Source organism: Vitis riparia, chromosome 13 (genome assembly GCF_004353265.1).
Source record: "Vitis riparia cultivar Riparia Gloire de Montpellier isolate 1030 chromosome 13, EGFV_Vit.rip_1.0, whole genome shotgun sequence".
Taxonomy (NCBI): domain Eukaryota; kingdom Viridiplantae; phylum Streptophyta; class Magnoliopsida; order Vitales; family Vitaceae; genus Vitis; species Vitis riparia.
In genome coordinates, this window is record NC_048443.1 from 6,518,325 (window position 1) to 6,533,623 (window position 15,299).

The window sequence follows — 15,299 nt, forward strand, 5'->3', positions numbered from 1 at the left end:
AGATGGCAAGCCATCTTGTCAGTTTTTTATTTTGAAATTGAATTTATCAAAGGAGATTCAAACTCTCGTCCTGATTTTCTTTCGTGAGAGTTTTTACAAGGAAAATGAGCTCTCAAAAATATAAATCCTCAAAGACCACAAAAGCCTCTTATGCAATGCCCTAGGCCCATCAAGAAAAACCCAAATCTCAAAGCCAAAACAGATTTCAAGTTCTTGGAAATCTGCCTTCAAACCAGCCCAAACAAACCTTCGCTCAAAAGATTTCTTCAAGTCAAAATCAACAGTATGTGGATAAGGCCCATACTTTGAAGGTATAGGTTCTTGAACCTTTTCAAATTTCAAACTCTGGGAAACCAGATCTTTCAAAAATCTTTTCCAAAGGAAAGTATTTCCTTTAAAACAATTTAGATAAAACTCGTAGATTCTATGAGTTTATTCTGGTGGATACTGAGTTTGTAGAAATCTCCCACATTCAAAATGAAGCTTCTACAGAAATTTGTTATTCAAAATGCAAAATTTTCAAAGTACTTATTCACAAATTGTGGGGTCAGTCTACTGATACTCACAAAACATTTTCAGAAAATTTTAAACCAAAATCTTATGATTATCATGATTATATAGATGCTTGGTTTTATACATTTTTCTATCACCCTTTTGATCATTCATGGTTTACTAATACTCACAAAACATTTTCAGAAAATTTTAAACCAAAGTCTTATGATTGTCATGATTATATAGACGCTTGGTTTTATACCTTTTTCTATCGCCTTTTTGATCATTCATGGTTTTTTCATTGGGGTAATGAAATTAAAAATCAAAATGATTTTCCAAATTGGTTTCTGACAATATTTCCTATTAAAATTTTAGGAAATAAAAAAAATATTAATTCTATTTAAATAGGATTTTTTTGCACAACATTTTATACATTTTTAGGAAACCAAAATAAGAATCCTACGAGGTGTTTGTTTATAGAAAAAGAAAAATATCAAATAATAAAATAAAATAAAATAATAATACTAATAATAATCATAATAAAACATTAAAAGAAAGGAAAACATTTAGATGAAGAACTGTAGTTGTTAATTGATTTGGATGATATGGTAAGTAAAAGTACATTTTTTGAAATAATTAGATGACTCATTAAAAAGTATATGTATTTAAATTATTTTTAAATAGATAAAGATAATAATAATTTAAAAAATTTAAGGTTATTTTTTTCATATATTTTCGTATTAGTAAATCAAATCTCATTTTTCTTAAATAAGAGGGTAATAAAAATTTAAAACAAAAGATAAATTAGAAAAAAATAATTAAAAAACAAAAATATGGATAAATATTAAAATAATTATATAAATATAAAAAATAAAAAATAAAAAATTATATATATAAGATATTTAAAAATATAGAAAATAAGTTTTTATTTTAGCATACATGACAACTATTTTTTAGTAACTAATTTTGGAAATTATTGTTAATAATTTTTCTTTGAAAATTATTTTGGAAACGTGGCCAAATGTGTCTTTATCTTTTCCTAATCAAAACTTTTCCCTAATGAAAAAGAATTTCGGTCATATATTAGTAAATAAAAAACAACAGAAAATAATTTAAAATACGCATATCCTAGAAATAAAACCCGGAAATTGGGTCCCACATTAAAAATCTAGGATTCCTAGATCATTGTCACGCCATGATGGGTGGATTATTGGTTTCACAAATCAAAGAAATCAGACCCATGGAGTCCACACAACCGACGGCGGAGAATCATTCAACCCTCACCCTTCTCCAAAATATCTTAGGTGACAACAACTCTGTGGCCCATATTCATTGCCTACTGACACGTGTAATCTTCCATCCAATCACCTTCGCTGTTAGAAACCCGCCCGGTGACGTTAAAATCTTCGCAAAAACACTTTCCATTTAATTAATATTATTATAATAATTATTATTTAATAGATATTATTATTATTTTTATTATATGATAGGTTTTATGTAAATTTGGGAATTTTGTTTTTCCCCGGCACTTCTTCTCAAGCCAGGTTTGTTCACTTTCTCGCTCTACACTTTCTCTCTCTATAAATAAGTTTCATTTTTTTTTCTTGTGGGTTTAATTTTTTGGTTTTCTGTTTGGTTGATGCGATCGTTTACAGGTTGGGAAAATTCATTGGGGGATCTCATGTACTCGCTTGTGGATCACAACTACATTCACCATCATGATTGCCCTAGAGCATAAAGGTAGGTTACTTTTATTAATTTGAAGCTTTGATCTTTTGATCTTCGGTTCGATTCCTTATTTGAGATTTGAATTTTTAATGAATTGTTGTTTGAGAATGAAATGATTTGATATTTGTGCCATGGATTTGAAGGGATTTGATCATAATGTGTGGTTTTTTGCTTTTAATTTTTGCCTTTGCTGGGTTCGTATGGTGTTCTCGGAGTTAATTAGGGTTTCCTGTGTGCCCTAGAGTGCAGTGGAATGTGAAAGGAATAAAAAATTTTCATATCGGTTTTGTATATTGTGAGTTATTGTTATGTAATTTGAATTGTTTTTTGTATGGGTTCTGTTATTTTGATTTATTGTTTTGTAATTTGCTCTCCTTAGGCTTCAATGTACCAGTTGGTGGATATTCTAGTAATGGGGGCATGAGTGGAGTGATGTTTATGTGGAGTGGGGTGTAAAGATATTTTATATAAAGGGAATGGTTTGATTTTGAAATGGATATGAAATGTTAATGCTAGAGTTGGAATGTAGAGTTTGGGTCTGTTGGTGTAAATACATCTTTTGTGCCCAAGTGTAGTTTTGGTTGGATTTTTTAGTTTGATGTTTTGGATATAAGTTGTGTTGGTGTCAAAGAAGATTGTCATGATTTTATTTCTGTGCAATACTGATTAGGGCTGTAAGGCAAGTTGAACTATCTGCATTCAGTTTGTGATTGCCTAGATTTGAAGGCATCATTGAGATTGTTTGTTGGATAATTGAACCACTACTAATACTATTCTTAAGGTTTGTTATCTTTTTTGAGCCAGGCTTGAGCAGTCTACTGCTCTCTGAGAAATCAAAACAAATTGAGTTGCTTGGTGTTGCTTTGAGATTGGGTTGATTTGAGGCTTACTAAAGATAGTTCTGTTCTTGAGATTAGCCAACAAAGTTCATTCTTTTGTGGTTTGTTAATTTTTTTAAGCCAAGCTTGAGCAGCCTACTGCTTGGCTCGTCTCTAGCCCTAATTATACTTGAATGTTTGAAGTCCAATTTGGAAATTTGGATATGGTTGATGCATATATGCTTCAGATTTGCTTCATTGAGGTTCTTTTGGGAGGCGATGGATATCAAGAGAGGTGACATATTACTAATGAGGGTAATTCCGTGGTTGATACGTTCAAGGCAATGATTCAAAGGTCAGTTCCATATTCCCTGCATCAAAGACTTGATATCGGCATGTCCTTCCAAAATAGCATTCTTTGCCCAGGAGGTGATTTGGAGGAAGATTCTTACTATCAACAAGCTGATGTATGAAAATAGACTCGTTTAACTGGTCCAGCATGTGCAGGAAGAGTTAGGCAGCAAGTAATCTCTTGATCCACTCAGTGGCTCAAGAGTTGTAGTTGATGTTCTTCCCACTTTCTGGGTTAGTATGATTCTCCCAAGTTTGTGAGGGATGTGCATCTTTCTGGCTCATAAGTTTATCAAGAAGAATACAAGGGAGGTGTGAGAATTACCTCCTTTGCTGTTTGACCTGGTGCTCTTGGAAGAATGAGCCATAATAAGGTAATTTTGATGGGGTTCATTACTCAGAAAGGAATATAGAGGATGTTATTGTGATGTCCTTGTAGGCATGGATGAGGATCATGCCATTGAAGGGAGGTTCTTTGTTAGACTTTAAATGTAGAATGGGTTGTACAAGGGTCTGACAGCTGTTTGATATGGCCTTTTACTTCTGTTTCCTTTTTTCTGAGGTATCTCTTGCATATTCCCTATGATCTTGGGTGGCCCCATTTGATGTTTTCTAATGAATACCTTACCGAAGAGAAAAAAAAAAAAAGAAGAGAAAAAGAAAAAAGAAAAAAGAGAAAAACAAAGGGAAAAAGGGATTGATTTCGATCTTTTTTTTTTTTTTTTATATGGAAAAGGACTAGAGATACTTATACCAGTGATAAGACATGTTGTATAAACTTGTAAAAGATTAACAAAGTTCAATAAGCGGGGATGACATCAAGATGTGGTGTAAGTTGCCATCAAGACTGACATGGTTATGTGAGTCTATTGAACTGGAACATATCCAAAGATACTTTTCTTCATTCGCCAAAATGGTCTTTGGCTTTTAGGATCAGATCAAAATGTTCTAGGTTTAAATATTTAGTTTTGTCAAGAGGTTCATATCTTTGTAAATAACAAACAAAAATTGTAGTGCGTTGCAAAACCTTATTATTCTTTAAGCTCATGTACAATATAACCTTGCCTTATCCAAGTATTTTAGGTAGTATATGTAATCTTGTTTCGCTGTTCTACTGCTCTATATAAAAAAGGGGAAAAAAAAAACTCTTGTTTTTCTGTTCTGCCATTTTGTCATTTTGCTCGATCCAAGCAGTATTTTACATCTAATGTAGATAATTAATTTCTGGCTTATTTTTGTTAGTCCACCTTTTTTTTGGCATTTCTTTTATTTTCATACCACCTTCAACTTGAGTCATATTTTGCTTGCTGCCCATGATTGGACATCTCAATCGACATCACATTTGATCACCTATTGGTGCTACCTGTTAATTTTTCATAGTGCAATTATTTCTCCATGCTTTACTGTGGAGTTTGAATGGCCTGAGCCAAGTTGGTGTGATATTCATAGGTGGATGAGGGACGCCTGTAGTTTGGGTTGGTCTGAATTTGGCCTAAGTATTTAAATCCTAAATTGAGTGTGGATCAGCTTTATCTTGGCATGTTGTTCAACTTATCCTAGAGCAGATATTTGTTCTAGTCTTAATATATTTTTTTTTTCCTTTTTGTGGTCATGTGATTAAATCAACTTAATTGGTAAAAATATCAGTTGTCATGTGGTCTTGGTAAGTAAACCTTTTAGCAATACTTTCCCTCAATTAGTTGAGATTAATTCCTGTTGAGTTTAAGTAAATCTTGACTCAGCATGCGCTGATTTGCATCCCCACTTCCTATTCATCCATATTTTTTTTTTGATAAATGAGGGCAAAATATATTAAAAAAGGCCAGAAGGCCGCACCGCATACAGGTAGTATACAAAGCAGCCACAAGGCCAAAAGCGCAAAAACAGGAGCACCTCACCAGCCCTTAGGGAGTCGCTAACCACTCCAAGAAACCTAAAAGCGAAGAGGACTCCTCTTCCCTATACACCTTAGCCCAACTCCACAAACTACATACAAAAGAATTCTTGAGAGTCTGAATAGCCAAAGATCCCCCTCTAAAAGCTAACCTATTTCTTTCCTTCCAAACCGTCTAAAAAATACACAACGGAATGGAATTCCATATCTTTTTCCTTTTTTTACCCACAAAATGGCCCCTCCAATAGAATAACGTCTCTTTGACCGTCTCTGGAAACACCCATTGAACCCCAAATAAGGCAAATACGATCTCCCACAGGGCCTTGAACGCCCCTTTTTTTAGCTGCGCTTGTTAAAAGCCATATCATTTCTTAATCATCCAACTTTTCTTTATTATACCCCTCATTTCTAGCATTGACCACAACCGTCTGTTGACACCTCTGTCAGTGCTAATACAAATTTTTCTATAAAGCTCCTCCATGAAATTCATAACATCATCCAATTCCTGAATCCTTTCAGTTTCTTATGAACTCTCATTAAGCCTTGCAAGATGTACCATCTATTCCCATTTAATGATTCTTTGGAAGGAATGGAAGAGGTTGGATTTTCTTGGAGGGAGATATATTGCGGTTTGTTTTGAACCAAGGTGTTTTTTCCTCCCTTCTTTCTTGGATTTTTTTGTCGTACAAGTTTCTAGGTATTGTTTATGAGTTGAAATTTCTCCATATCTCCATAGCGGTATTGTTTTTTTCCCCCTATGCTTGTTTATGAGTTGAAATATCTCCTTTTTTTTTTTGGAGTATCTTGGGTTTTTCGTTTTTCGGTAAAGGAAACCCTTTTAGGTTGGAGGGGCTCTTTTGTGGGTAAGAAAAGGAAGGTGGCGTGGTAAGTGGGACCGTTATGCTTGTTTTGGGTCATTTGGAAGGCTAGGAATACAATTGCTTTTGAGGATTGCGTGCTGTCCATTCAAAGGTTGAAAGCTTCTTTTGTATATTTACTTTGGTCGGAAACCAAATTGTGGATAAAAGATGGTCCTTCGACCTTAATAGATTTTATAGATTGGGTGTGTTTGCGATAAGGGAGAAGGTTTTTTGTTTTTTCCTTGTTGTTTGGGCCTTTTGTAAGGGGGTGGGTTTCTCTATATTGTAATTCTGTGGGTTGCTATTTTAGTGCCTCTTTGCAATACAATTTTCTGCTTATTGATAAAAAAAAAATATCTCCATAGCGGTGCTTATATGTGAAGAAGTAAATTATCTTCTAATTCATTACAAATTGGCTTTGGAGCAGTCTTTTCTTTTCCTTCTGGTGGCAGTGCTTTTGGCTATGGTGCAGACAGTTCTAGAGTTGTACTAAAAGGGTGGCATGGATGGTTTATGAGACAGGGGATAAATAGGTTGGAGTATAGCTCCTCTTTGTTTGATTTGGAGGTCTACTAAAAGAAAGAAGAGGAACCTATGGAGGAAGAGAGCTATGCCTTCCCGAGTTAATGTTTGACCTTCTCAGCCTTTTTGTGCTTTTGGTTCTTTCCATAGAGAGATAACTTATTGGGATATGTATATTCTTTTCCAGGCCACTTCTTCAGCGAATGCAACATGGTTATGGAAAATATAATATAATACTCACAAACTTACCATATCATTTTTTTTTTTGATAAGTAAAAAAGTAAATTTTAAAAAATATCAAACAAGGAAGCTATACATCAAGGTATACATGACATATACAAAGGATACCAATAGACACAACCCTAAAGGGAGAAGACCGCCAAAAACAACCACTCCCTCCCTCACTAAGAACCCACCCAATCTACAAAATCAATTAGAGAGATAGAGCCCTTCCTTACCTTATCAATTGTATATACCTGATTTTTATTGTATTTGAATTCCAATATAAAGATCTAAGCTTAGGAAAGTACAACTCATAGGGTCAGATCTGCTCTATTTCTTGTCCTAGGAGGAATCTACATTGAACTTCTGTAGTCATTATGCAATTTTTTTAAAGTATATATTCTTTTTTTTTTTTTTTTTTTTACTTATGTGAAATCAAAACTAAGCATAAAAAAGTAGAGGCGAAGGATCATACCTGTTAGTGAACTGAACCCAACCTGTAAGGTGTGGGTACTATTCTATATTAAATTTATAAACTAAAACAAAGATGTAGTATAAGAAAGAAATAAAAAAAGACCCCTTTAAATTATTAGAGAAACTAAGCATTTAAAATTCGCTTAGTTCACAAAGAATTTAAAATATGAAACTTATTTCTGATATGCTTTCTTTGATTATGTGTGTCTTATCAATCTAAACCTGAGAGAAATCATTTAAAAAGTTTAGGAATTTCTAGAGCATAAATAAAGTGGAAAGAAGGAAAAGAAATTCCATCTTCAAGGTCTCAACAGAGGTTATATTTGGTTGTTAAGGTGGAGAGTACTAACGTAAGGCTAGTCTCAAGGTGTAAGGAGTGTGTCTAATAAGAGCCTTAAACTTTTACTGTTAGCTTTGTGGTTGTTGTTAGGCCTCAAGATCATGCCTTGAATCATTTTCTTTGAGCCTCATGTTGAAGTAAACTTCTTAAGCCTCAAAAGCCTTTTAAAACTCTGGTTCAATGTACTTTGGCTAGTATGCCAATCTACCAAATGTCTATCTTCCGCATGCCCAAGGCCGTTGCTAAAAGAGTGGAGAAAACCCAAAGAGATTTCCTTTGGGGGGGTGGACACTTGGGAGGAAAAGTTCATCTAGTCAAATGGGATGTTGTCTGTTCAGGAAAACTCAATGGAGGGCTAGGGTTAAGGAGAATAGCCACTTTGAATAGAGCCTTGCTGGGCAAGTGGATTTGGAGGTTTGCTTGTGAAAAGGATAACCTTTGGAAACAAGTAATCTCTACGAAATATGGGCAAGAGGATCATGGTTGGAGGCCTAAGAAGGTCAATGGGGCGGCGGGAGTAGGGGTTTGGAAGGAGATTATGAAAGAATCAGATTGGTGTTGGGAGAATTTGACTTTTATAGTTGGGAAGGGTTCCAAAATTAAATTTTGGAAAGACAGATGGTGTACTGATACTCCGTTGTCCCAATGTTTCAACCATCTTTTTGTTCTAGCTGCGCATAGAGATGCCACGATTGAGGAAATGTGGGATCAAGATTCGGGCCATGGAGAGTGGAATCTTGTTTTTGAGAGGGACTTCAATGACTGGGAGTTGGACATGGTTGGTGATTTGCTCAATACTTTGAGGGGTCATAGGCCTGCATTGGGGGATGACTCTGTAAATTGGAGGCAAGGAAGGAATGGTTTTTTCAGGGTTAAAGATGCTTATAGGCTGTTGGATAAACCTAATGTCACAGTGTTCCCTGCAAAGAAAATATGGGTGGATAGGGTGCCAACTAAAGTCTGCTTTTTTGCTTGGGAGGCCACTTGGGAGAAGGTGCTCACTCTGGATAGACTTCAGATTAGAGGGGTGCAACTACCAAATTGTTGTTTTTTGTGTGGCTGTGAAGAAGAGAATGTAAATCATATTCTTTTACACTGTATAGTGACTAGAGTCCTTTGGGATATTATTTTTGGGTTGATAGATATCAAGTGGGTCCTACCAGAAACTGTAAAGGAGACTCTTATCTCCTGGAGGGGCTCATTTGTAGGAAAGAAAAGGAAAAAGATTTGGAAAGCCATTCCGTTGTGTATTTTTTGGACGGTTTGGAAGGAGAGGAATAGATTAGCTTTTAGGGGGGGTGAGTTGAATATTCAGAGATTAAAGAATTCTTTTGTTTGTAACCTGTGGAACTGGGCCAAAGTGTATTTAGATGAGGAGTCTTTCTCCCTTATAGGTTTCTTGGAGTGGATAGCTTCCACTTGAGGGGAGGTAGTTCTTTCTGGTCCTTTTCTTTTTTGGGCTGTAGCCGGTTTGTATACTTCCTGTATGCTTTGTGGCGTTTAGCCTTTTTAATGAAATCCTTGCTTACTTATCAAAAAAAACTCTGGTTCAATGTAGCTCTTCAAAACACCATTTGAAAAGGGGAAAGGGCCAAAAAACTTGGGTATTGAAAAGAGCCTTTTTCATTGATGGAACAAAATATTTAGCCCTGAATGGAGGGAATAGTGGAATAAGATTTTTGTGGTCATACCCTGATAGTGGGGGTAATGTTTTGTCAGGTTGAATATAATTGATGGATTCTGATAGTCTTTTCTGTAATCTAGGATATGTTTAATGTCAAACTCCACTCTATGGATCTCAATACACTTGAATTGAGTTCCATTATTTCTACCATGTTTATCTAGCATACTGGTCACTTTTAGGCACCATATTTCACATGCCAACCTCTTATTTATCAACATGCCCTCTTGCCATTGTTTCTTTTCCCTCCTTGTTCTTTTAGTTGGTATGAGTTTTCTCTTTATTGTTACTTGAGGTTTTTTGGATATATATTGGTCTTGTTAGGGATGGTTTCTTTTTTCTGGCTTTATCTGGAATTTAAAGCTGAAGTCAAAGTCATAATTTTAAAAGGATTGTATTAGTAGTGTAATAATTTTATTAAACATGAAAGAACTTTTTGCATAAGTCAAAATAGAGTTTCTACAAGAAGCAACAATTTTCTGGCTGCCATATTAAGGTCTTTTCCAGACCGTAAGATTAGCTAAATAGGCATATAAAACTCTTGTTGAGGTTAAAAAAGATCTTTTGGCTTCTCCGAATTCAAACCCAATAAGGCTATTTTTTTTTTTTTTTTGATAACCGTGGATGCCCGAGCCAGCTTACGCGCACCTCGACTAATTCCACGGGGCCTTGAAGTTAACAACTGGGTAAGCCTCTAGTGGCCTTGAGGGGACTCGAACTGGTGACCATTGGGGAGCAAACCCAAGGCTGGACCAACTGAGCTACCCCTCAGGGTTCAAACCCAATAAGGCTATTATATTCTCATATCCCTATCTGGGGGTGCCAGCAGGAAATACTACTATTGGAGTCCTTGGTTTGATAACTTGACTTGTGTTTTATGGTTAATCTTGGTTTGATACATATATTCTATCATAATATGGTGGTTTATTGAAGACTTTGTGCTTTTGATTGCAGAAACCATGCAAAGGAACTGTGAGGCATCTGTAAAGTGCCTCCAGAGCAAGAGATTCCCTTACAAACTACCATGTAAAGGGAATCCAATCGAAGGTTTCTCTGAGCTAAAAGATGAAACCAGTGTTCATGCAGGTGGGGATATTGTAGAACGAGAACGTTCTTTAAGCAGTGAGTCTCTCAAACCTTCAAATGAGTTTCACAACAAGCCTATTTATCAGAATGATTTTGGTTCATGGCCAACCTTCTATCCTGACTCTCAAAAGGTGCAGCAGTGCCAATTGAATGCTTTTGAGAGCCAATATTATCCTTTTCCTGTGGACAATCAATTTCTGTATGCCCCATTCCATGCTTTCTCTCAAGGTTACCCCTATGAGTTCATGCTTCAAGATTTCCAGTATTTTGTGGTCATTGACTTTGAGGCTACATGTGATAAGGGAAAGAACCCTCACCCTCAAGAGATAATTGAGTTCCCATCTGTCATAGTGAGTAGCGTGACTGGCCAACTCGAAGCGTGTTTTCAAACATATGTGCGGCCGACATGCAATCAGATCTTGAGTGATTTCTGCAAGGATCTGACTGGTATCCAGCAAATTCAGGTTTGTCAGGATCTATTCTGTTAGTAATTTTCATTTTGCAATCTAAAATTGTTATCAGAATAATTATTTTAATGAAACGAAACAGAATAATGTGTGAAGGTCACGAGGCTCACTTGCATACTGCTTCTCAGCATACAAATATTAGTACTGCATTGCATTATATGTTACTTTATTTTTGATGGGCATACAGAGTATGCGTAGTATTAGAAGTGCTAAAAGAACGAAAGGGGCTGTGATAACGGGATGTATACAAAGGAAAACCAACCAAGAGAAAATACTGTGCAACCCCGAAGCAAAGACAAAGGACACCTGCAAGTGAATAAAAAATCTGAAGAAGTGGTCCCAATCCTCAAACAATCATTCAACCAAATAAAGAGACTTGAGGAAACAACTCTTCAACCCCAGTTCTGACAATTCTGCACTGTAAAAATACTATGATTTTGTTCGTACCATAGGCTCCAATTTAAACACAGCATGACCACTCTGGATGCTTTCCTCCTGCTCCTCCATAGAACTACTGTGCAACTAGCTACTAAATTCACCTCTCAGGTAAAACTCTCAGGAAACACCAAACATGTAGGAGGTCGTTGCCACAGTGACAATGAAAACGGATATGATGGCGTGTTTGAAGCTACTATGTTTTGCATTATTGGTGGGTAAATAGTAATTGTGCTTACTAGCCATATCCTTATCTCGTCATGTACATTATGTGTTTCATCTCTGGTATGAAGGTTTGGAAACCCAAACCTTAGTTGGGCTAGCCAAAACCCTAGCCCGCCATGTATTTATATGTTTCCTCTCTGCTTTGGAAACCCCAATGTATGTGCATGCGTGCTGTGCTTATGCTTGCCAAAACCCTGGCCCAACATGTATGTCATGTGTTTGAAGCATCTGTCTCTCTCTCTCTCTCTCTCATGTATCAAATGCTTCCATGGCCTCTTCATGTATGGTACTCCATAGGCATTGAGAGGGATTTTGATGGTTATGAAAGGGTGGGATTCATTAATGAACGCGTTGACATGATTGAGGACATTTATGGAGCAACAAGATCTTATGAGGGGGATTTGGTGGCTAAACAGGATCCTAGTTATAGTTGGTTGGCTTATGCCATGGTTACCACATGGACTATCTTAGGTTTGGATTGTTTGTGTTTTGCCTAATGCTTTTCTAGGACTATGGAAGGTAGGAATGTTTTGCTTAGTATGCCAGGGGGTAGATCATGTGGGAAGTGTCTATTTTTGCTTTATTTTGTCTGGAGAAAGAGCAAGCAGGGGAAATTTTTAGGTCAAGGGTCTAGAGGCTAGTGTATAATCTGGATGTCCTATTGTTAACTTGATAGTTGTTTTTTTTTTTTTTTCTTCTTTTTGCTAATGTATAGATTATTATTTGAAAGGGGTGCAACCCCTTTTAAATTATAATTCTCTAAGGGCTGAGAACAATTTATTATTTCTAGCTAAAGAGATATGGGGATCATGTGCTCCTCTTAAAACTCTTTTTTTTTACTTGGGAAGCAATTTGGGAGAAGATATTAACCGTAGATACGTTGATGAAGAGGGGATGATCCTTGGTTAACAGATGTAATATTTATAAAGATAGTGAAGAGTTGAGAATTTGGGGCTTGCAGTTGATTCAATCTGATCTGGATTCAGTTTTCATACTAAAACAGCTGTCTTCTTTAATCTGGATTTGACCCATCTATTGCTCAACAATGGTTCAGCGAGTCAACCTGACCTACCAACGAAACTCAACCCAACTCAATGAAGCCTTAATCAGCAAAGCAAGTAAAAGAAGGGTGAAAATACAATCAGAACCTAACCCTAGATTTTCTGATTGTAGTGCTACAACTTAAAAGGAAGGGAACCTAGGGGGAAAAAAGCAGAGTTAAGCCATATCAGAATGATATAATATTAGATTAAACTAGTAGAATTCAGTTGTTTCAGAATATTACAATACAAGATTTAGGAATACAGCAGAACTTGAAGATTCTGAAAGGAAAAAGGGGGACAGCAAAGAGAACCTGGCTTGAAATAGTGATGAAAATATCATGATGTTAGTAGAGAGTGAAAACTCTAAATAGAGTAGATACAACTGTTGGTGAAGTAAAGCAAAATTGGAATGGCTAGCTATATATCATTTTCATTTTCCACTTATAACATTTCTCGGTCAATTTTCAACTTTATTCTTACTGTATTATTATATTCCAGGTGGACAGAGGTGTAACCCTAAGTGAAGCTCTACTTCGGCATGATAAGTGGCTTGAGAAGAAGGGGATAAAGAACACCAACTTTGCTGTTGTGACATGGTCTAACTGGGATTGTCGGGTAATGTTGGAATCTGAGTGCCGATTCAAGAAGATTCGAAAGCCTCCTTATTTTAACCGGTAAGTTATTCAAAATAAAGGAAACTTTTTAAATCGAACTATCTGCATCATCTGGTTGCAGGTATTTTTAGATGTATACAGAATAATACATAAAATTAGATAACATAGCAAATTAAAATTGTCTTTGTTGGACTTCTTTGGCCAGATGGATCAATTTGAAAGTTCCTTTCCGTGAGGTGTTTGGTGGTGTGTGGTGCAATCTAAAAGAGGCAGTTGAGATGGCTGGCCTGGCCTGGCAGGGTCGTGCCCACTGTGGTCTGGATGATGCCAAAAACACTGCCCGCCTCCTTGCTTTTCTCATGCACAGAGGCTTCAAATTCTCCATTACAAACTCACTGATGTGGCAAGCTACTGACCACCCAGAGTCCTGGAAACAATCCCCGGAGCTCTCGTCATTTCCTGAATATCACCCTCAGAAACTAAGGGAACCAACCATTCCCCTATTCCAGTATCACCCATATTGCTACTGTGGGGTGAAAAGCAGCAAAGGGATGGTGAGGAAGCCTGGGCCAAAGCAAGGGAGCTTCTTCTTTGGGTGTGGGAACTGGACTGCAGCTAGAGGTGCCCGCTGCCATTACTTTGAATGGGCTTCTCCTTGACATATGTATGGGAGAGAAGATTTCTCTGTCCTTAAGATCGCAAACTAAGCTTTTTTACCTTCTATAAGAAAAGAAGAAAAAAGAAAAAAAATGTGGGTTTTCACCTAGTGGAAGCAAATATACCTGAGAAAGCTGCTTGGTGGTATTTCTGGTACATATAAATAGTAGTGTGTCTGCCAAAATGCATCTACTAGTCATTTTAGAGAGAAGGGGAGGTCCAGCCAACTCTGAAACTGACTTGATTGACAGGAGAGGAAACAAATTGGGAATGTGAGGAATGGGTAGTAACTTACATGCTGCTCTCAGACATGCTTAATTATCTTAAATAATATGTTGATAGTGAGACCCTTTGTTTTCCCTATGCATTTCGACTAGTAGAGTTGCTTGCATTGAACCTGGGATGCTAGTCTTACATTTCCTTTGTGTGTGTGTGTGTGTTATTTGTTTTGACTTCTTATACCAATTGCTGTTTCAGTTTCTGCCTTTGTATATAGGTATTTCAGGCCTATTTTGTAAGCCTCTTCTGGTTAGGCTTCTGGCTTTGGTTTCTAAAATTGGGATTGGGCTTTCAAGCCAGGCCCATGTTAACTGAGTTATCATCCTGTTTAAAGGTGAAGTTATCACAAATTACAGGGATTTTTTCCATTTTTGACTAGCATGTGTGGTCCCAGTTTAAGGACTGAAAGCTATGGATTGGCATCATTCAATATAATGATATCAGCATAATACCAAGTGAAACTTGAGAGATTTGCAAGTCATATCTTGCTGTTATTTTTATTTTTGACTCGTTCAGTTTTTTCCTTGGTATTCAGGTATTTCAGGCCTGTTCTGTAAGCCTCCCCTGGTTAGGTTTCTGGCTTTGGGTACTAAAATTCGGATTGTTTAGCCCATATTAACTGAGTTATGACTGGTTTTCAAAGTATAGTCATATCCAATTCATATCTTGCTGTTACTTATGACGCGAAGATGATGAAGTTGAAAATATGATTTGTCTTGAAGAAAGAGGAAAAACCTGGGAGAAGTTGGCCAACCTCTTCGTACTTGAAAAACATCACCTTCTAAGTCTAATTCTATGGCAGCTCCTATTCCCTCCAAAGAAGCTGTTGGCTCTCTCGCCTGAAATATTTATGTGGATTATTATACTTTAGGAGCAGATGGGATTGATAATTAGTGTAAAGGGGCTGTATTTTACATAATTAATGGTAAGGAACAAAAATACCCTTTTAAAGTGGTGCATGAATGAGGAAAGAGAGTGATCAGTCTAAACACTGACATGTGTATTGTGTAATTATTCTTGAAATTGGTTTATGCATGAACAATTGTAATTCTAATTGTTCACACGTGTTCTTCTTCATTGGAAAAAAATATATATATTTATATTTTTTATG

At 36.4% G+C, this 15,299-nt stretch overlaps 1 protein-coding gene across 1 annotated transcript; it reads left to right on the plus strand.

The window, feature by feature from the left end:
- The first annotated feature begins 1,987 nt into the window (after positions 1 to 1,987).
- LOC117928632 (3'-5' exonuclease eri1-like) lies at positions 1,988 to 14,534 on the plus strand. The gene is made up of 5 exons (XM_034848573.1): positions 1,988 to 2,036; positions 2,148 to 2,232; positions 10,337 to 10,932; positions 13,137 to 13,312; positions 13,458 to 14,534. The coding sequence occupies exons 2-5, from the start codon at positions 2,211 to 2,213 to the stop codon at positions 13,909 to 13,911; spliced, it is 1,248 nt and encodes a 415-aa protein (XP_034704464.1). The 5' UTR covers positions 1,988 to 2,036; positions 2,148 to 2,210; the 3' UTR covers positions 13,912 to 14,534.
- Positions 14,535 to 15,299: the final 765 nt, after the last annotated feature.

Coding starts and splice junctions, on each gene's coding strand:
- LOC117928632 (XM_034848573.1), top strand. CDS start 2,211: ATGATTGCCCTAGAGCATAAAG. Junction 10,933..13,136: donor CTGGTATCCAGCAAATTCAG/GTTTGTCAGGAT, acceptor ATTATATTCCAG/GTGGACAGAGGTGTAACCCT. Junction 13,313..13,457: donor AAGCCTCCTTATTTTAACCG/GTAAGTTATTCA, acceptor TTCTTTGGCCAG/ATGGATCAATTTGAAAGTTC.